Genomic DNA, 20,613 nt, shown 5'->3' with positions numbered 1-20,613 from the left:
AGCCTCAGCTACTTAGGCCATACGCAACTGCTCCAACCTACATGTATGAACATAACCAATACGCAAGTTGGTCTTCAATGAGAGTTCTTCCCACTTTACTAGGTTACTAGGCGGAGTTTGCACAACATGAGAGAAACGGCGTTACATCGCAGATTCCAAGAGGAAGACACATTATCACCGGCAAAGTCACACATGACGAACCCCTTAATATGGAAAAATGGCATCACGAACGGAGCTACAACCTCCGCGAACCGCGATGTTTGCCCGTCTACCCCGCTACGGAACCAAGGGGTCACAACTATTTAGCCCCGGCTCCCCTGCGATCGCTGCACGCCGAGACTCACGCCGAGACTCACCCCGCAGATCCCCCAGACGCCCGTTCGGCACAGACTTCGAGCCAAGAGCAAAGTTTCGGACAACGCAACGTCTGCCGTCCATGGGCTGTCAAGCAACTGGTGGGTAGCCACCTATCTTTCGACGATGCTGAGTGAGGCTTTCTGTCTGGAGGTCCGGTTCGCTTGACACTCCTCAGCACCAGTCTCCTGAAATTCCCGCTTGTTCCGTCTGCGCATTTCACAACCAGCCTTCGTTGGTAGTCGCCAAGAAAGCTTACGATGTGAGTAATGGCATACTGTATTCGTGTCGCATATCCACTCCTGTCACATTGACTGACTCTAGCTGCGTAGGAGAAGGTAGATTGCCTTGACGGAAGTACTTGAAGGGTGGTTCAAGCCTCGAAACATCCGCATATACTTGTCGTCGTGGCTCGGTAGGCCATGGAGCTGCTTAGCGCCAATGGACACCTGGTACTATGCTGGAGGGTTCAGGAAGATACCTTCGCCGAGCCTTATTATCCACACAAGTCTGCTTCGACGTTGATCAAGCTCCGACACGGGCAAGGAAGCCCTGCCGGACAAGTTCGGACGGTGGGCTAGCGAGAGCCGAAGACAGGCACGATCGGCAAGGTATCGCGGCCGTTCCTGGCGACCGTCGTTCACCTAATCCCGTACGTCCCGGAGCTATTTGCTCAGTCTTACCGCCGCCGAGATCTTGGCTCTTGGAACCTTGACTTGGCTCTCCATCACCTGGCTACCACATAACGTTGACTCTCACCAACAAGCCAATGGAGTAGACCTCCTCTCTGCTTACAAGACCTTGGCAGTCTTTTGATATGGGGATTGCTTCGGTGCGACAGTCCTCAGATCCGCAATCCAAGGGTTTCTTTCCCTGCATCAAACACTCAACTTTTGCCAACTCTGGAAGTGGGGCTTAGCTACCGACGGGAATTTCGTCCCGGTCAACTCGTTCCAAGACTTGGACGACAAGGTGTATGCGATCTAATGTCACATGGCACGCGTTTGAGAAGAGACTTTGTCCTTGCGGGTAATGGCGATGTAACGATTTGACACTTTTCGTCGACTTTCGAAAAATGCTAGAGACTCGATCACGGAAATGAACGCGATGTTGCCGGAATCCGGGACGCTAGAGAGAATCTTCTCGGGGAGCCTCATTCCGCAATATCAAGAGGCCGAATACCTTTGGAAGAAGATAAGAGCATAAATATGGCGCGGAGATCCGCGTTCAACTGGAATGTAAAGTAGGCTTCTCACAACTTACGCTCAGCCTTCACTTTCCAACTTCCAAGACGATTCTTCAGTCTCTGCAGTTTCCTTCACGATGAAGTACACTCTTTCAGCACTTTCCATGCTAGCCATGGCTGTGGCTCAGCAGGTCGGCACCGAACAGCCTGAGACTCATCCCAAGCTGAGCTGGCAGAGGTGTACTTCTTCATCATGCTCGAACGTCAACGCTGAGGTCGTCATCGACGCCAACTGGCGCTGGGTTCATGGCGTTGGGTAAGTGGCGATGCTGATTGTTGTCTTTCTTCAGATGATGACCGACTCCACTGGCTGACACTGATCTAGCGGATACCAAAACTGTTACGATGGAAACTCGTGGACTGGATTATGCACGACCGGAGACAACTGCGCCCAGACTTGCGCTGTCGAAGGAGCCGAGTACGGCGGTACCTACGGCGTCTCGACTAGTGGCAATGCCATGACTCTAAAGTTCGTTCAGGAGCACCAATACGGTAAGAATATCGGCTCTCGTATGTACCTCATGAACGGGGACAGCAAGTACCAGACCTTCCAGCTCCTGAACAACGAATTTGCTTTCGACGTCGACCTGTCCAGTGTCGAGTGTGGCATGAACAGTGCTCTGTACTTCGTTGCCATGAAGGAGGACGGCGGTCTGTCTTCGGAGCTTAATAACAAGGCGGGAGCCAAGTACGGTACTGGCTACTGCGACGCGCAATGTGCTCGCGATCTTAAGTTCATTGGCGGCAAGGTAGGCCTCAACCCTCCATGCTTGACAATACAGGAAAAAAGCTCCGACTAAAAGTGACGACGAATAGGGCAATGTCGTAGGCTGGGAGCCTTCTGAGACCGATGGCAGTGCCGGTGTCGGCAACATGGGCGCCTGCTGCGCCGAAATTGATGTCTGGTAAGACAGTCGAACCAATTCTCACTCGAGAGTTGCTCAAGTCCTGACCAATATCCAGGGAATCCAACGCCTACGCGTACGCTCTGACTCCCCACCCTTGCGAGAACAACAACTACCACGTCTGCGAGGGTTCCAACTGCGGCGGCACCTACTCCGAGGATCGCTACGGTGGCGGCTGCGATGCCAACGGTTGCGACTACAACCCGTACCGCATGGGCAACCCTGACTTCTACGGCCCCGGAAAGACCATTGACACCACCAAGAAGTTCACCGTCATCACCCGCTTCTCTCCGGACCGCATGTATCAAGTCTTCATTCAGGACGGAAGAACCATTGAAGTACCCGGCGCCAAGTGGGCGGGTGTGCCCGAGACCTCAGAGATCACGCCCGAGTACTGCGAGCGCCAGTTCGCTGTCTTCAACGAGCGAGACCGCTTCAACGAGGTCGGCGGATACCCCCAGCTCAACGCCGCGCTCAACATTCCCATGACTCTTGTGATGTCCATCTGGAGCGACGTAAGTAGTCCTACCAATGTCTCCGTCAGCCTTTGACTATGCCAAGCTGATGTTCCGCTGTAGCACTACGCCAACATGCTCTGGCTCGACTCCACCTACCCGCCCGAGAGGGCTGGAGAGCCCGGCACCGAACGCGGACCTTGCGCCCCGACTTCTGGTGTCCCCGCCGAAGTTATCGAGCAGTTCCCCAATTCGCAGGTTGTCTGGTCCAACATCCGCTTCGGTCCCATTGGCAGCACCTACGCTGTCTAAAAGGACTGAAGGGAGACTCGAAGTTGCACACGACCCTGATCGCTTCGGGAGTGTCTCCAAGAGTATACTGAGTGGAGGATATCTCTTCTTTTCCCCGTATATAAATTCTCTTCTTCCATCGCCGGCACCATTTCTTTCATCCGGCTTTGTCCCATAGACTCGGACCTGAATACACTTATCCACACTATCCAACGCAACGAAGTCTTTCGGTGTTTGTGTCTCGGAGTCGAAGAGATCTGTCGTGAATGCAGCTCATCAACTTCAAGCCATGGTTGATACGAGTAGCATTGGAATATCAGAGAACCGTACACGCGTTGGCAACAGACCGCAGTATTCGACAAGCATCTTGGCCAAGAGCCTCCTGTAGCTTTCAGGAGCGGGAGGAAAATGTGCCTTTGGCTATTAAAAATATCAACTCCACCCTCTTGCTGACTCATTTTGCCGGCAAGTGCCGCGGTCAAGCCACGAGCGCGGCGGCGTTCAAGGGCATCGGGGAGTATCGGCTTTAGGATAATCGTGATCAGCTGAGTCGGTGAGTCGTTGGAGTCGTGGCATGTACGATGATCGATTCGCAGGCTCGGGCACTTTGACAGAGTTCGTCTCGATGTCGGCTTGGTTCGGCTCGGTGGTATTTTGCTACCGCATCGATTCTCGATCGGAAAAGCCAGATAGAAGATAGGTCCTGAAGAACGAGGGCTATCAACTTCTATCTGTCCGTACGGTAGATGAACAATACGACTACGCCCCTGACTCGTGGTGATCGTGGTAGACCCCGAAGTGGAAGCGAGCATCCGCTTAGGGACAGTAGAGAGTTGTGAGATGGAGAGTTCTACATATGGATTCCTACGGGGTGGAGGACGTGCCGAGTAGAGATATGGGATGATTAGCCAAGGCATTAATTCGCGATTGGGAAAGTCTAACAGTTGAATGTTGTGAGTGCACCGACGTGATGAACCAGCCTCAGGCTGTAGCTCCAAAGGAGAGCGAGAGCGAGTTACTCTAAACAGGGATAGCCCAGACGCTCTCCGCGTCTTGATTCGTCAGTATGAAGAGACAAACGTCAGTCTGCGGACGCTAATGCAGACTGCTGACACGCTAAAATCTGGTTAGAGATCAAACAGGGGCTTTAAATCCGTCCGAATACACTCCCGTCTGGGAGAGTGCTTCGCCTCGCCGATGACAACGGCCAGATAGTGCTTGGATTAGCAATCCATCTCGAAGATAGTAATTCACAAAAAGGAGAAACATAAGGACAACACTAATCCTCAGTTTTGCTTTCCCTCAAGTTTCCGCAAAAGGCCCTCAAGTGTTCGAAAATACAAGAGATAAGTCGTGGGCAACCTCGACTTTGCTGAGCCTATCCGCACAAACTAGGCCTGAGTCAGTAGGAGTCCCCACCATCGAAAAAAAGGCATCGACGCCGATTCGACCATTTAGGTTCCGGCCTTGTGGCACCATCCCTGGCACTTAGACGGTGGAAGGCTGTCAGCAGGCTGCATATAGTCTTCTGGAGGACCAGTCTCATCTCCTTCGAGCATTGTTGTCATCCGTTTGTCAAAGATTGACCAGATCTCGGAGCTGCTGACTGCTGACGCTCCCGGCCTTGTTTCTTCGGCTCTCTCATTTGCCCAACGCCTTTTTGACCAATGTCTTTCGAGGATATCTTTCCACGTATAGAAGCGACGGCAACAATGGAGATGTGTTTCAGTCCCGGCCCGGCGATTCCTGCCGGGACAGTTATCCCAGTGATTGCGAATCCTCGTTTGGCTGAACTAAGGGATCCTTCAGAGGACTGGACCGGAGTTACGAGTACGGCGGAGAGGCGTAAATTACAGAACCGGCTGAACCAGAGAGCGCGAAGTGAGTCCACCTCGGTACCGATCTGCTGACATCTACTACCCGCACGGGCAAGGCTAGTGGTATCATTCAGCTAACGGTTACACGCGTATTACAAGGGCGGAGAGCACAGAAGAAACTCGGCAAACATTCTCCATCAGATAGAAGTCCGTCAACCGAGGTGGAATCCGACCCATCGACAGCCTTGGTGAAGAAAGAGTCCGCCTCGCCAACTAACGAAAATACCCAGACAGCCCTGGCGGCCATCATCGCAGGGAAGATTGGAAAGGCCGCCGTTCCAGATGTCTGCCTCCTGGGCAAGACAGGCATGCCAGCCATGCTAGAAAAGTTCGCCGAGGGTGCCTACGAGGACTATATGCGCGGCCGGCCCTGTACAGACTACCTCACGACCCTCGTCCGCGTCAATGTCTTCCACGCCTTTGTTCGCAACGCCAAAGCCCTCAGCTTCAACAAGGAGTGGCTGACCTACGACGCTATCTCGCCCTTTAACAAAACCGGTCCTGACCTGGGTCCTGCCACGACATCGGCATCGTGTCCGTCCAACATGCTGCCCACGGCGCTGCAGTTGTCCGTCGAACATCACCCCTGGATCGACTTCTTCCCGCACCCCCGAATGCGAGACAACTTTCTACGAATCGTGGCCGAGCACGGCGAGGACTACATTGACGAAGACGAAATGTGCCGGGACGTGGTCGATGTGGGCGCGGGGGCAGGAGTCGAAGACGCGGCGCTGATTGTTTGGGGAGAGCCGTGGGATCCGCGGGGCTGGGAGGCCACGGAACCGTTTCTCCGGAAATGGGGCTGGTTGCTTGACGGCTGCACCGAAATGCTCGAAGGCACGAATTACTGGAGGGAGAAAAGGGGCCTGCGGAAACTCAAATTTAACTAACCAGAATCCTTGCCCAAAGCAACACTCCCTCCGCCCATGTCGAACACAACGAAGTATGGGTCCACATGGGTAGAAAGATACCAGGCCATGATGCAGGGTCACTCTGATGTCTTTTGACTATCCACTAATCTTATCATCAAGAGCTCTTGCTCTTGGCCTTGTCTAGAATGTCCATCAACTCGACAAAGTACGGGAGAAACGCCTCGCATTCGACTCTGAAGCCCTCGTGAGCACCCGCGACGTCAAGCTTCGGACACCCCAGAATCTTGGCCTGCTCGTCGACCGCCTGAGCATACCACGCCTCTCTGCTCCGAATGCCCCTCATCAGCCCGATGCTCGTTCCGTTCTCCCTGATGCGATACAAACTCGGCAGATAGCCCAGCAAGACGGCAAATTCGTTGGCCCAGTGATTCGGGGGATTCATTGGATCCGATGGCCCCGTGCGAGGAACACCTTCATCGAAATAGCCGATCAGCTTAGAGCTGAACTTTTCCTGCGCAGCATCGACGCCTGAAGCCTCATATATGTCGAGACAATTATACAAGAACTCAAAGACTTCGGTGGCATTGGGGAGAAGCATGAAGGTCGGAGCTTCGTGGGAGATGACGTGTTCGACCATGTCTGGAAAGTCGAGGGCGAACTGAAATGCAAGGATACCGCCCATGCTACTCCCGAAAAGAGTGGCTTTGTCGAAGCCGAGGGCCTCAATGATGGCGCGAATATCGCGGGCTTGCTGTGGAGGATTGAGCCTCTTGTTGACTTTGGCTTGACTTGCTGACATTTGACGACGGTCAAGGGTGGCGCATGTATATCTATCCGATAGAGAGGCTATGATCGTGTCATATTGCCGTCCATGGCCATTGCCTCCCGGGATGAAGACGATGAGCGGACCTTTGCCTTGGGACCAATAGTGAATATCACAATCCTCGATGTGCAGGACTGCGCGGGTTGGAGCAAATTCTGGTGCCATTATCGTAGCTGCTACTTGCTCTCAATTGTATGGAGGATGATAGAGGATCAGACTTGGTCTAGCTGGAAATGGTACTGAAGTCGGTGGATTCCGTGGAAGTAGATGAGACACGGTGATACAGACGCCGGCTCGCTATATAAAGCATGACTGAAAGATTGAAACTCGCATCTGATGACTTCAATTAAGATACGTTATCAAAGACCTGCGGCCGTTTAATGACCCGGCTTACGGCGTTCTCGATTAGAAATACAGAGGACGCGTTGTCTATCTGCGGGGTGATGATCCTGTCAGCATGGGCAGCTTAACCCGGATCAATCACAACCAACAGCGGATGATACGGGCCGTATCTCCTAAGTAAGCTGATGAGAAGGTGTAAGTGATCAAAGATGATGACTTCTGGATCCGGATCTGAGCGCACCGGAAAATGAATGTCGGGGTCGGCGCCCGGCCCCACATTGCCGGGTCGGCCATCTTGGCACTGATGATGGCTCAGGTTCTTACCTGCCTCATCTACTGTCCAGGCGGCTCAATTTTTATATATCTGAAATATATCTTACCAGAATAGATCACAGTACTTATCAAGCAAGACTCTGAGCGCGACCCAGGTCCTTCGTACTTCCCCAAACCCTTCGGCGACTCTCGGGAACGATGGTTAACATGGCAACTGTCGTACCTGTCACCACACCATAGAGAATTGGATGGTCGTAATGTGCAGCTCATCAGTTTTTGAGGACTTTCTGACGGCTACTCAGTCAAACTTTATGGCATTGTCTTGTGTACTCCCTATAGGGTACCTATAGTGAAGGCCTAACCACCCCACCTTGTAGTGGTTTCCTCTCACAACCGATCGATCTGGTGGTAGAGTCAGGCGTGAATGAGCAAAAGAGTCAATGATCAAGTATTCTCATTCCCTGTAGCGAATTCAAGTCTTTCAATCTCTTTCCTCGGCCACTGCAGGAAATCCAAGTACGCAGCATCTAGATTCGACGCCACGCCTTGTAGAATTTGATCAGCCCAGCCGCGCATGTACCACAGCCACTCGAGCTTCTTGACCAGTACGGCAAAGTGCCCCAGCACAACCAGGGCGATGGTCTTTTTCATTTTGAGACATCGCACGAAGTCGTCATCGGTGCGGTAGATGCAAGCCATAATCACCTCCATCTTGCCCTCGGACGCGGTGGTGGGCTCAGCGAAGGTTCCAAAGGTTTCTTGGAAGGCGGAGGATACGTATTGAATCATCTTTCTGTAAGTTACTTCGTCGGGATCCGCAGTGTCAGCAATGAGCTGTGCGATGCGCCCGAGAGCATGTTCCCATGTAACGGGTCTTGACGCTGTCGGGCTTGAACACGACACTGAAGCCTGGCCTGACGGGTCCTTCCTCGGTGGCGGCTTTTCTTCTGAAGGCGTAGGAGCGAGGACGCCTGAGAAGATGGCCTCGAAGCCGACCGTCTCAATGACGAGCCTGACGCCCTTGAGCAGCTCGAACCAGGCCACCTCAACGCCATCCGAGACTATGAGCAGATTTCCCGGCGCGGGACCGCGGGCAAAGCTACAGGAGCAGATGAGAGTGGTGGCGATGTAGAGGACGCCAGCAGAGTCGAGGCTGAGGCGGGGCATGAGTTCCATGGTCTGACGTAGGCCGGCCTCGTAGTGTTTGTCTGCCAGCCCTCGATACCTCGTTCGCTCGTCTGGTTTTATGGTAGCTAGATGAAACGCGGACACGGCGAGGAGGAGGTGGAGGACGGAATGGTTTTCGAAGGCGAGGAGGGGCACCTTTTGACGCCAGAGGATTGCGTCGCCGTGGTCCAGAGCTGGGCAGGTGAGGAAGTGGTGCAGTAGGGCAAGATCATCAACGGTCCATATCCATGGGATGAGTCCTTTTAGGGATGTTCCCAGAAGTAGAGAGTCTGGACCGGCCGATGTGCTGCTGCCTGGCGAGGAGGTGTGGCTCAGGGTGCTGGAAGACGAGGAAGCCACTGGGACACCGAGCTGCTGGTTGTGTCTAGTAGAGTAGTCGCTTTGAGGCATATCATGCCGAGATTCGTTTGCCTTCGAGTACTTGGAAGATTGGCCACGATTGAGGGCATCATGAGAGGCATTGGCTGGGGTGTCCAGGTCTGAGCTTAGTGTTGAGGACTCGAAGCTGCAGTTGTGTAGGGCTTTCGAGCACTGCCCGCACTTGGGCTTGACTTCGTCACACTGTGCTAGTCGGTAAGTTTCGTAGCCATGCAACGTATTATGGGAGACTTGCCTTGATCCGGCGCTTCTTGCACGTTTCGCAGCCTCCCCTCGACTTTTTATGCGGCCGCCGCTTCACGATGTGGCATGTTGTGCAGGTGCAGCCCGGATCAGCGTGCGCCGCATGCGGAGGACCAGCACCCAGCATTTGTAGGGTAATTAGGTGGTAAATAGCTAGGCAGGATCGAATCACTCAGCGTCCAGAAGACGGTTCCAATGTATTGGACGAAGTCATCAATTATAACTTCGAATTGGGCGCATTGGGGATGGTCAAAGTGCAGAACGGGATACGAGACGAAACGAAAAAGATAAAAATCAAACAAGGACGCAGGCCAACGAGGTGGGGAGCAGTAGCCAATCACCAATGAGCAGTGACTGAATCATTTTGGCTCCGTCCAGCCCCTTTGGCTTAGTTCAACCGACTTCAGGGGATCTCGACCTCAAGAAAGATAGGAAGCAAACGCGTCCACAGAGTGACTCAATTCTCAGTATCTAAGGCTATCTCATCGGCCCCGACGATCTCCATATACATCAGTGACGATCATTCTGTGCCTAACACTCACAATCAAGACTACCGTGTAATAGCAGGTCACTGGTGTGACATATACAGCTGATAAAGTGTCGTCAAGACAGACTCACGAATCATGAAGCCTTTCATCCGCGGCCCTTATTTACGGAAGACGCCTGAAGAAATCTAAACTATTACATGTAGAATATAGCAACCCCCCACATTACCTACGTCACGAAGCCCATGCCGTGAGATGCATAAAAGAAAAAGAATCGTTCGAAGCAACGTTTGTGAGTGATAACGAAAAGGCCTAGTTATATGAACAAATCGCCTAAAGCCTGAAATCTGACTAGAGTCAACAAACTGACCCCCGTTCTCCCAAACCCTACCTGATAGCCAAGGTGCCAAGTATCAAGTTTATTCAGAACAAGACCAGCAAGAAGTTGCGTTCCTTCTCGCACACGCGTCATCAAACCTCGCCTTCTGCGGATACGGGCACAGCACCTGCTCTTGCGTCGATCCATCCGGCAGCGTCACGATCACTGGTGAAGACTCCGGCTCCGTCCCGTTCTCGACCCAGGCCCGAAGCTGCGCGAAGAGGGCCTCGGGTTGTCCTCCTCTGCCACCCCAGCAGTGCTCGAGCCCGGGGACGCGATAGTATTTGTAAAACGAGCTAATGTTGCCGCCGACAACGTCAGAGACGGTGTTGTAGTATCGGAGAGTGCCGCCAGGAGAGATGCTTTGATCGGCCTATGGAATATTAGCTCAGTACATTGTACGGTAGTTAGGGATCAAGCAAAGGAAGGGGCACTTACGAGTCCGTGGTAGGTAATGATCTTGCCCCCTGCATTTTTGAAGTCGCTCAGGTCCGCCTCGTCGGTCTCCATGTTGGAGGCAAAGACCAATTTGGTGGCGCGGTGGATCGTGTCAAACATTGTGTCTGTAAGAGTAGGCACCGTAGCATTGGGGTCTTTGGAGACGAAAGCCTGCCAGGCAAAGGCAACGTTTGCCTCAGCAGTGCTGCTCGTGCAGACCTTGCCGGTGCATTCTGTCGGTGCGATGACGGATAGATCGCTGCCCATCTCGTACCCATCGTAGATGAATCTCCCAGTGGAAGAACGGGGACCGGTCCAGGAGGCGATGGCCACGTTGGCGGCTGCTTCACTGATTTCGAGCGTCGAGTTAATCTGCGCGCACGTAAAAGACTTGCCAACCTGCGCGGAAACGTTGAAGTTTGCCCTGCAGGCCTCGGGATCACTGACGAGGCCGTCCTTGACACCGTCTAGCTCGTCGCAGGCAGAGATGGCAAGGGCGGTGATCGCGTTGAGTTCGCACCCCAGCGGGAACTGCTGGGTCTTGAGCATGTAGTAGCTAGGCCAGATCGAATTGAGGTAGAACTCGGCCCAGTTGACGGCGGGGGCGGCTGACATGATGCCGTCGTAGGCGTCTGGGTATTGCTGCGCCAGTTTGAGGCCCTGACGGCCGCCCTGGGAGCAGGCATTCCAATAGGATCGCGCAGGAGGCTTGCCGTAGAAGCTTTCAATAAGCTGTTTCGTTATAATAGCCTGTTGCGAGAAGTTTTGGTTAGCATTGTGGCTTGGTACATGTACCATGTTGTCGACCAAGAAAGGCAGCGTACCTCATCATTCAGGGAGACCTGACCAAAGTTTTGCAGAGCGTTGGTGTCTAAGCTCCCCGGGCTTTTAAGCAGCCAGTCGATGGGGTTCGAGGTAGTAGGGATTCCGGCGTCGGTGGTGACAGTCGCGTAGCCGTTGGCAACGGCGTTGATCATGGCTGCGTAGCTGAGTATGAAGCGGCCGGGGTTCCAGCCACCTCCGCCGACTGACTGCAAGATACCGTTGTAGCGGTCTATGGGTGGTAGCCAGGCCTCGGCCGTGAGGGTGTCGTTCTGTCCTGGGTGCGTGTAGGTAACGGTGACGTTGCAAAAGGTGGCGTTCTCAACGTCGAGGGCCGGCTGAGAGTAGGTCCATCCCTTCGGAACGTCGAAGCTGTAGTCTTCCACCAGGTTAGCTTGCACCGCGAGAATACTGGCCCCTAGCAGTATAGGGGTCCCGAATGTCGCGCTTGCGCAGCGGCTTCCATTGACGGCGAGGGCCATGTCGGCTGAATGAGGTATGATGACTTGAGCTTCGTAAGGAGGTTTCCAAAGCAGTGAATTTGTGCGAGGAAGTAGGGGTGAACAGCAAACCACCTTTCTTATATAGAGTAGTGTACTGGCAACAATGACGAGAGCTCTCGGCATGTGTCTCCAGGATGAGACTTTGCAATTGCGGAAATTAAGCATCTAGTTTCTGCAGCATTGCAGACCCATCGGCCGGAATAGTAGGGGATCAAATGAAAGGATGTCAATCCTCACCGTCGGCATGATAAGTGATGAATCAGGACTGGCATGTGTATATTGAATGGCTCAACCACGACTGGGACCACTATTCTTCTCCTTCATCCTGTCATGAGGCCAACAAGTATTCCCGAGGCCTGGCAACAATCTTCAGAGCCATCACTCCGGGGTCGCCGCAGCTTGAGGTGGAACTCTCCATTGTTTATTCCTGGGTCTCTGCATGTCAAATCCTTTCTCGAAGACGCAATGGAGAAGTCTGCGTCGGGATGATGCCGAAGTGACCTCGACACGTTGAGCTGGGGTCCACCGGCACAAGTACGTGACTAAAGTAAGTGACTGGGGTCGTATAAAATACGACCCCTGCAGACGATCTGTTCGTCGGCCGCTAATGAATCCTGCGACTCGTGAGGAAGTGCCCACATATGATACTAACGTTGCACTAACTACGCGGGGCCTAGGCTTGACGACAACATTTCTAGTGAGAACAGAACCGAGTGGGCAACATTCGGCTATCATATGCCGTTCTTCTAGTTGAGGTGACCCTTTCCGGCAGTTTGAGCAAGTCTCGACTTTCCAACTCGTTTATGGTACGGACCTAGCGAGCTGATAATATTTTCAAGGGCACGCCTTTGCAAGGACACCCTTGGTGTCGTCGATATCTTCCTATTCGTGTGGGCCCGGTGATGGCTTGCCAGGTATCGTACCTTACGTGATGTGGATTTGGAAATATTATGCATTGAGCAATGTTGAGGTCGATAGCCTAGGCAGTTTGTGGTTCGAACCTGTTCGGCTATTATATAAAGCCAGGAAGCAGGAACCTGTTAGTAGAATGGTCAATGAGCTCAGCCAGACTTCTCAACCTGTAATATTCTCATCACTCGTTACGGCAGTTAATGGTGTTTTCTCTATTATAAATCAGTCATACAACAGAGCGGCTCTCTTTTGTCAATACTTACGTTCCTTCAAGCATTCTTTTACTTTTGCTTTCGCTTGATTCTGCTTCCCAGAGTCGAACGCTCAGAGACCAATTCGAGTATATCGGCAGCTGTGTATTCGATCAAGCTGAACTCGGAAGGGCTTATCTACATTGATAATCTGCTGGTTTATCCTCGCCCTGCTCTCACGATGCCGAGCCAAGAATGGCAAAGTGATCTCATGGACTGCAGCCCATGCGGCACCTGCATGATGGCCTCATTTCTTCCATGCATGGGTACGTCAACTAAACCTTTCCCCAAACCATCTTACCTTTAGTACCTTATTACCGATAATCCATCCAAGTGCTGACTTACATACCCCCCGTCTCCTGCACCAGTCTTTGGCAAGACCTCCGAGCGCATGCGCGACCCCAGCCTCTCAGACTACTCACCCATCAATGGAGACTGCTTCATGATCTCGGCCCTTGGCTCCATTGGTCTCGGTTGGCTGTAAGTTAATAAGATGCTGAGCCGGCACCTCCTGCCATCTTTCCCCTCAAAGCACCTACGGCAGTCCTTGGCAGCTCGCTGACTACCTTTTGCCTTTCTGACTAGGTTTCTCATGAACAAGCGCGGCGATATCCGAAAGAAATTCCACATCGAGGGAAGTACATGCGGCGACTGCTGCGTGTCGTTTTGGTGTCCCTGCTGCGTGCTCATTCAGCATGAGAACGAGGTCGAGGGGCGAACCGATTATGGGCCGATCAATACTGGGTACCAGTCGCAAGCACAGAACATGGAAATGAAGTAATCACGCGGGTTCATGACCTTTTTTTCGTCTAGATGTTAGATGGCTGATACTGCGCTCTACCTGCCCGCGAGGTAATTCAAGGGAAGGGAATCAAAACTGTTGGTGATTCTTGTTGTGGAATCACGTTTGATGTCGAACTCATCTTCAGACTGCACATGTAGTCTGTCAGAACACATAAATTTATGGCTAGAACTGCTTGAAAATGATGATTGAGTGATTCAGATTATTAAGTATGACTCTGATTCAAAAGATCAAGCTTGTACTTTAACCGATCCTGAAGCCGCATACGGCAGCTTGAGTGTACGTCTCGCCCAGCGTAGCGCCGACATCCTACTTGCGAAGTAAGTTGCGAGTAGCAAAACCACCGATATTGCCTTCATGTTGTCTTCAAGAAGGCTGGATCCAAGGTCTACACCTCGTCGCCGCACAAAAGCCGTTGCAACATGGCCCGACGTACTGCCCGTTGAGATCGTAGCACATCCCGTACGTCGGGACACAGATACCGAGACAGCTGACTCCCGTGACGGGCTGCGGTGGTCCGATGATGACCTGCTGGAGACCCTGGGGCGTGATGCCGCCGACCAGAGCCTTCTCGCCGTTTGTATAGAAGGTGCACTGGGAGAGGGCGTTGTAGTCCGGTGCGTCGATGATGTTGACGGAGATGTCGTTGTCTACGTGTGGACGGTTTAGTGTTCCTTGTTACACTCTCAACGATGCGAACAATTGTGTGGGATTGGGACTGACTTGTAGGATACACCTGCCCATCGGCGGGAATTGTCATCTCGTAAGACGCGGGGCCACCGTGGAAGGTAAGGTGAACTGTCTGAGGGGCATCGCGATCCTCCAGCGGGTGAGAGAGGGATGGAAGGATGAATGAGATTGAGGTAAGAAGCACTGCGAACTTCATATTGAGAATTCTTGAATTAGAAAACTTCCAAGGTAGGGCTGAAGATTGAAATTATGTTGGTGCTGGCGGGCCGGTAGATTGATGGTGAAGGTAGGACGAACGTCTGACCAACTTTATCGAACCTAGTCATCGAGACTTCACCAGCATCTTTATACTCACTCAGAAACACGATGCGACCTCAACCACATCCTCCTGACTTTGCGAGGAAGCAAGATGCCTCGGCTCTTCCTCACGTAGATTAGTACAGCGCCTACGCTGCTGTACGATCAACACTCGTCCTCCCACAACCGTCAATGGCCCGTCTTCGGGAATGACACCCGTACGACGGATACGAACTCACATGGTCTACGCCTCGAAAATATTTTCGTACCTTGCCAGCCATCATGACGATGTCCTACTGGCAGAACATTGACAATGCCATCTTCCTCCCAGGCTAATTCCTCACCACTGCCGATCGATCTCGTAAAAAAAGAAGGTTGTGGCAGAAAAAACCAGGGAAAACGTCCCGAGAGTGGCGTCAGTCGGACCAATGCCACGATCTCCCCGCAAGACACTAGAACAGATTGATCCTCGGGCTGACCTGGGTTCAGTCACTAGCGTGCGTGCGAATCCCTAGGTGCTTTAGGTAGAAGCTGAAATGGCACCGGCATGGAGGGGAAGTGGAACACGTTTTGTGTAATGCCCTCTTTCACCGGCTTTTGTTGGGGACTGTTTGGCAACATGAGGGAGGGGAGGCACCGGTACCTAATCGCCTCTTCGTTGGATGCATGCAGGTTGATCGCCCCTCGGTCCCAAGCCCGGTCTGGGGAACCTTAGATCCCGGATCCCAAGGGCGGACTAACAAAAGACCTCGTATCAGGGCGGAAGGAGAGGGGTTGCCCTGCGCATCGTATCGAGCATGAGACTGACGTCCATCTGGGACCATGTCTCAGTTGGGCCTTCTATCAAGTGTAACCTGGAAGTCGGTGTGGGTTTGAGAAGGATAAGACATGGCATTTTGTGATGGGGAGTCAAGTATGGTAGCCAACGATGGGACGAAAGTGTTTCTCCCATCACTCAGTGGGATTAGAGTAGAACTTCCTGCGGCATCTCTTGACATTTCGTGGCAACACAGTCAAACTCGGATGCCGGATGTGAGATCGGCTTCAGCTCCGCTCAGCTAAACGTGCGTCTGACATCTGCATACAGCGGTCAGCAGTGGTATCTCCAGAACAAGCACCCAGTTGTGATCAGGTGCTTCTCGGAAACATCTTTCATGCAAGGGTTCAAACGTTACAAGTAAGCTTCAACGTCTTATGTTTCATTGAGATCGTTGAGCAATGTCTGACTTTCCCAGTGTCTTGAATCTACGATTCTAACATGTAGCTATTTGCTATTCTCGTATTCCCATGGTCACCCTGTGGAGGCGCATCTACGAATACCTCTATCCTCGCCATAGACATTTCCCGAATCTCTTTTTTTATCCCATTTCGCCTCAATAAACACGGTGGTGAGATCTATCATGCGGCGGCGCAAGAGGCGCCACGTTGACGCTTAAGCTATCCGACTCACAGGCGTCGCCATCCCAAGGGCCACAATCAGGCTGGCAAACTGTCCCGCTCTCCGGTACTGTCCCATGCTCAAGATACTCCCGAAGGATCTTGGTCGTACACTTGCTCCCCGTGGCAAAGGCAGCGTGGCCCACCGACTCTTGAATCACGACAACTGACCCGGGGTGTCCCTCGCTCGCTTTGAAAGCGTTTCTCAATGGCGTCACGGGGTCGAGTCGCGAAGACATGAAGAGCAGCGGCGCTGCGGGCCGGCCTTCTACAACCGCAGCATCGTGCGACGGTGTCTTAAACGGGCCTGTGAAGCGCCACTTGGGGCGGACGAGCCAGCTCGTGCAGGCGGACCGAATCTGTCCCCAGTAGCCGGCGAAGGTCGGCGACTGGGATTCGAGCACCGCGACGTAGGCCCTGTAGTCGGCGAGGGTCATATTCGTGTTATCTTCGCCGTCGCCGCAAAGGACCGCCTGACCGCCGTCTCCCCAGGAGAGCCTCAGATCTGTGGCGTTGGGATGGGTACAGGCCTGGTCGATCTTGGGAATCTCGGCGGAGGCGGACTCCAGGATGGCGGTGTAGTTTCCCTCGATGGCAGCATTGATTTCGTTGGCGAGTTTGATGAAGCGAGTGTAGGGCGCGTAGAGCGGGTTCTTGAAGGAGAGGATGACATCGTAGCCTGTCAAGATGTTTGTCACCTTGCCGTTGAGTACCGCGACGGGGGCTTCGTCGAGACGTTTCACGAGCTGATCGACTCGATCACGAATGTCTTGCCACTGCTTGTCCGAAGGCCGGCTCAGCGCGCATTTCTCCTTAGCCTCAAAGCATGTCTCGTAAAAATAATCAACAAGCTTCTCCGTATCTTGAAGGTTGGTCTTCCAGCCCTAGTCACACGTGTGTTAGCCGCATGCGAAGAGGTGAATGGGAATATAGGTACACTCTTACCCCTGCCACGTAGTCATTTGAATCCGCGATGCCATCAACAATAAGCCGGCCTACGCGCCCAGGATACATTGAGGCGAACGTATTGCCGAGGATGCTGCCGTATGAGAAGCCCCAGTACTGAATCCGCGGCACATCCTTAACCTTCCGGAGCTCTAGCGACTGCTCGGGTTGTGAAGCTGCAGCTTCTCCCTTGCGAAGCTCGTCAATCTTGTCCACCATCTCGACCATGTCGCGGCAGACAGATGCCGTCGTAGCAAATGGGATGATGGAGCCGTTGCCCGGCTTCTCGGTACAGAGCCTGCCGTACCCCTGAATCCTCGCCCACTGCCTCCTCAATGCATCCGGGCTGGCATCAAGCGGCCCGATGGCCAGACGTTGGATGTTGTCCGTGTCCCTTGCGAGTTCGTCCTCGTAGCAATCAGCCACAGGCGTCGTGAACTGCACGCCGCGCGGATCCCAGCTCAGCATCTCGTACATTTTGCTGCCGCCGCTTAGCGTGCGGCGCATATCGTGGCCATTGCGGAGCAGCATGCTCACGCCGGAGCCACCGGGCCCGCCTGGGTTGGTGAAAACGGTGCCGCCAAAAGATGGGTCGTCGTCGGGGACGGTGGCAGGGAGCTTGATGATTGCCAGAGAGACCGTGTGCTCGTTCGTCTCATCGAGCCAGTCGAGAGGGACGCTGAGGCGGGCGCATTGGTAGTCTTTGTAGCATGGGTGGTATTCCAGCTTGCGGGCGGGCGTGATGGTATCCCAGTCAAAGTCGGTGATCTTGGGAGGTTCGGGCCTTTTGGCGGCAGTGAAGCCGGCGAGGCCCGTGACGGCGGCCAGGCCAATTGAAACCTTCATTGCGTTCGGGCTACGAAAGACTGTGATGAAGCGATTGTGTTGTGATGAAGTTGACGAGTACTTATCCCGATGCAGAGAAGTTGACGAATGTCGGAAAGATGCCTTTGGCGAAGAGACGTCGCGGCTTCCACCGTGTTCGTCGCTGCTGCCAATCACCTGGCGCGCTTTAATTTATCGCCGAACAGCAGCTAATGTTAGGGAAGGCGCCGGTCGACACGATTGAGATGAAGATGAACGGCGTGAGATGAGGGGAAGCTTGTTTTCATGGGCCTGAAGAATGAGTTGAGCAACCGAACAGCCTTTTGCTGCGTCAGCATGGCCTGCCTGTAAACCCGTAAGCGCGGCGCGCAATGATCCCGTCTTACGCCCTTTTGTTCACCAGAACACCAAATGTTGGACGCCGCCAGGCGGAATGAGGAAGGTAAAAAATGCACCCCATGATAAAGGCGAGATTGGTCAGGTCATTTGAAAAACTCATTTGGAGATTCATTCTACTATTATAAGTCCAAGCCTATTGGGTTACATGAACAATTATGAAAACGCCGTGACGCCTGCTGCTCAAAATCTGACAGTTTTCCACCCACCAACTCACTCACTCACTCAACCACGCTCATTCACTCATCCGCTCACTCATTCGCTCACTCAAGCCTTCGCATCCGACAACCGAATGAGCGATGATCCAACCCCCGTACTGCTTGCCCACTGGCGATGGGCATCCTGAATTTCTTCGAGCTCCCACACCTTCTTGATGGGAACGGTGATCTTGCCCTCGGCCACCAACTCAAGTAAAGCCTTCAGATTCGGCTCAAACGTCGCGTCGTCGCGCGTAATGTAGTAGAACTTGGTCCTCTTGCCGCAAAACGGCACCATGCCGCGCGCCATAAGTTTCATCGTCGGCAAGATCACAGAGCCATGCTCCGAATCGTCATTGAGTGAGCGCAGATTGCCGCCGTAGCCGACCAAGATGCCGGTAGGCGACAGAACCGAAAACGACTCATCCCAGCTCTCGAACCCGAGGGGATCGAACACGGCGTCCGCCCCGCCGAGCTCCTTCACGGCCTGCATCCACTTCTTGTCCGTATACACGAACGGGTGGGCCCCTTGCTCCCGAGCGGCCGCGTGGTTCCGCTCCGATGCCGTGCCGTAGACCTCGGCGCCTTGCAGCTGGCACAGCTTCATAAGGGCATAGCCGACGGCCCCGCTGACGCCGTGGATGAAGACGCGCTGACCTTTGCTGACTTTGGCGACGTCAAAGACCATGGCGTACGCTGTGTTCCAGTCTAGGATGAGGGCTGTGGCCTGCTGCAGGTCGGTCCCAGGGGGTACTCTGATGAGGTACTTTTCCGGCAGGTTGACCAGCTCGGCTTCGGCGTCGTAGATTGTGAGGCAGGCGACGAGATCACCCGGTGAGAGCTTGGATGTGCACCCTGGGCGGGTGGTCTTGACGGTGCCGACCAGGCAGTAGCCCGGAGTCAGCGGGGCCTTCTTCTGCATGGGGTAGACGCCTTTGCGCATGTTGATGTCGGCACCTGAGAAACCGGAGTAGATGGTTGAGACCTGGACGTGGTTTGCCGGAGGCGGCTCGATGGTGTCCTGAATGATTTGGACCTTGGAGACGTCGCCGAACTCCGTGATGACGGCCTTGCGGATAGTGGTTGCAGACATGCTGAAGCTAAGAGTCTGATATGAAGTTTGTGATGGTGGTAGTGTGTGGTGAGGGCGAACCTGAAGATATGAGAGGTCGGAATGTGATGAATGTCTTGATTGATGATCTTGTAGTCTCGATTCTAAAATCACAACATCTAGTCGTTCCATCATTCATTACTTATACCCATCCTTCTTTATCCCGAACTTGCATGGCAATATTATCATTCCTAGGTTATGCTATGCCTCCCGCGCTGCGACCCCGCGCCGTGAGACGGGAGGCTGGCGTCTCGGATGACGCCTCATGGAGTCCTGTTGTGCCGACATCTTCACCAAGTGGCCTTTGCTCGAAGCACTAAGGACGCCACCGTGAGCTTGATTTCACCGCTCGACGGATGAACTCCAGCAATATGCCTGAGTATCCCATACTCCACTTGTGGCAGTACAGTTGGGGCCGGTGCGAAGGATGGGAGTGTAAGCGGGTGGCTTGCTGCAGGGAGGGGATTTTAGAGAGGAGTTGTGCCGACCAACGGCGCTAGCACCTCCATTGGCTTTCGAATGTTTCACTGGCGCATCCTTCGTGGGCGTCGCTCTCGCTCGGTCTGACATTGGACCGCCTCGCTTCATTCGCTCTTACGCGGCGCCACAGGAGACGGAGGGTCTCGCTCTTGCTGCATGCAGTGATATCTTACCATGGATTTGAACCCACAACGGATCGGAGCAATCAATTGTTGCTGATTGTCCAAACACCACGGCGCAGGGAATGCCTCATGGGACTGTGCGGGGGAGCATATCTGACTCTGTACATGTGGCCTCTGGCGCCAGCATTTAATTTGGCCACAGCTCAATATCCATACATGTCAAGCCACATGGCAATGAGCTGCTTTATTGTCCGATTCGGGATCTTCCCCCGTC

General features: G+C 53.5%; 7 protein-coding genes across 7 annotated transcripts; 3 read left to right on the top strand and 4 right to left on the bottom strand.

The window, feature by feature from the left end:
- Positions 1 to 1,677: 1,677 nt before the first annotated feature.
- On the top strand, positions 1,678 to 3,272 carry CCOS01_12286 (glycosyl hydrolase family 7; the record flags this gene model as incomplete). The annotated part of the gene is made up of 5 exons (XM_060460435.1): positions 1,678 to 1,856; positions 1,926 to 2,349; positions 2,417 to 2,505; positions 2,564 to 3,020; positions 3,084 to 3,272. 5 exons carry the CDS (start codon positions 1,678 to 1,680, stop codon positions 3,270 to 3,272), a joined length of 1,338 nt encoding a protein of 445 aa, XP_060309378.1.
- Positions 3,273 to 4,918: 1,646 nt separating this feature from the next.
- CCOS01_12285 (uncharacterized protein) lies at positions 4,919 to 6,018 on the top strand (the record flags this gene model as incomplete). Its single annotated transcript, XM_060460434.1, has 2 exons — positions 4,919 to 5,132; positions 5,228 to 6,018. The coding sequence occupies 2 exons, from the start codon at positions 4,919 to 4,921 to the stop codon at positions 6,016 to 6,018; spliced, it is 1,005 nt and encodes a 334-aa protein (XP_060309377.1).
- Positions 6,019 to 6,154: 136 nt separating this feature from the next.
- On the bottom strand, positions 6,155 to 6,988 carry CCOS01_12284 (acetyltransferase/esterase; the record flags this gene model as incomplete). Its single annotated transcript, XM_060460433.1, has 1 exon — positions 6,155 to 6,988. One exon carries the CDS (start codon positions 6,986 to 6,988, stop codon positions 6,155 to 6,157), a length of 834 nt encoding a protein of 277 aa, XP_060309376.1.
- An 894-nt stretch (positions 6,989 to 7,882) lies between these two features.
- Positions 7,883 to 11,853, bottom strand: CCOS01_12283 (uncharacterized protein; the record flags this gene model as incomplete). Its single annotated transcript, XM_060460432.1, has 5 exons — positions 7,883 to 9,192; positions 9,790 to 9,797; positions 10,198 to 10,484; positions 10,550 to 11,299; positions 11,374 to 11,853. 5 exons carry the CDS (start codon positions 11,851 to 11,853, stop codon positions 7,883 to 7,885), a joined length of 2,835 nt encoding a protein of 944 aa, XP_060309375.1.
- Positions 11,854 to 13,218: 1,365 nt separating this feature from the next.
- On the top strand, positions 13,219 to 13,818 carry CCOS01_12282 (PLAC8 family protein; the record flags this gene model as incomplete). Its single annotated transcript, XM_060460431.1, has 3 exons — positions 13,219 to 13,303; positions 13,406 to 13,517; positions 13,623 to 13,818. 3 exons carry the CDS (start codon positions 13,219 to 13,221, stop codon positions 13,816 to 13,818), a joined length of 393 nt encoding a protein of 130 aa, XP_060309374.1.
- Positions 13,819 to 14,205: 387 nt separating this feature from the next.
- On the bottom strand, positions 14,206 to 14,725 carry CCOS01_12281 (uncharacterized protein; the record flags this gene model as incomplete). Its single annotated transcript, XM_060460430.1, has 2 exons — positions 14,206 to 14,489; positions 14,563 to 14,725. 2 exons carry the CDS (start codon positions 14,723 to 14,725, stop codon positions 14,206 to 14,208), a joined length of 447 nt encoding a protein of 148 aa, XP_060309373.1.
- A 1,474-nt stretch (positions 14,726 to 16,199) lies between these two features.
- Positions 16,200 to 19,719, bottom strand: CCOS01_12280 (uncharacterized protein; the record flags this gene model as incomplete). Its single annotated transcript, XM_060460429.1, has 4 exons — positions 16,200 to 17,147; positions 17,209 to 18,218; positions 18,351 to 18,378; positions 18,796 to 19,719. 4 exons carry the CDS (start codon positions 19,717 to 19,719, stop codon positions 16,200 to 16,202), a joined length of 2,910 nt encoding a protein of 969 aa, XP_060309372.1.
- Between the last annotated feature and the right edge of the window lie 894 nt (positions 19,720 to 20,613).

Source organism: Colletotrichum costaricense, assembly GCF_030867565.1.
Source record: "Colletotrichum costaricense strain IMI 309622 chromosome Unknown Scaffold_14.1, whole genome shotgun sequence".
In the NCBI taxonomy this organism is placed as follows: domain Eukaryota; kingdom Fungi; phylum Ascomycota; class Sordariomycetes; order Glomerellales; family Glomerellaceae; genus Colletotrichum; species Colletotrichum costaricense.
Note: the sequence above shows the minus strand (reverse complement) of the source record. Positions and strands in the feature narration are given on the sequence as shown.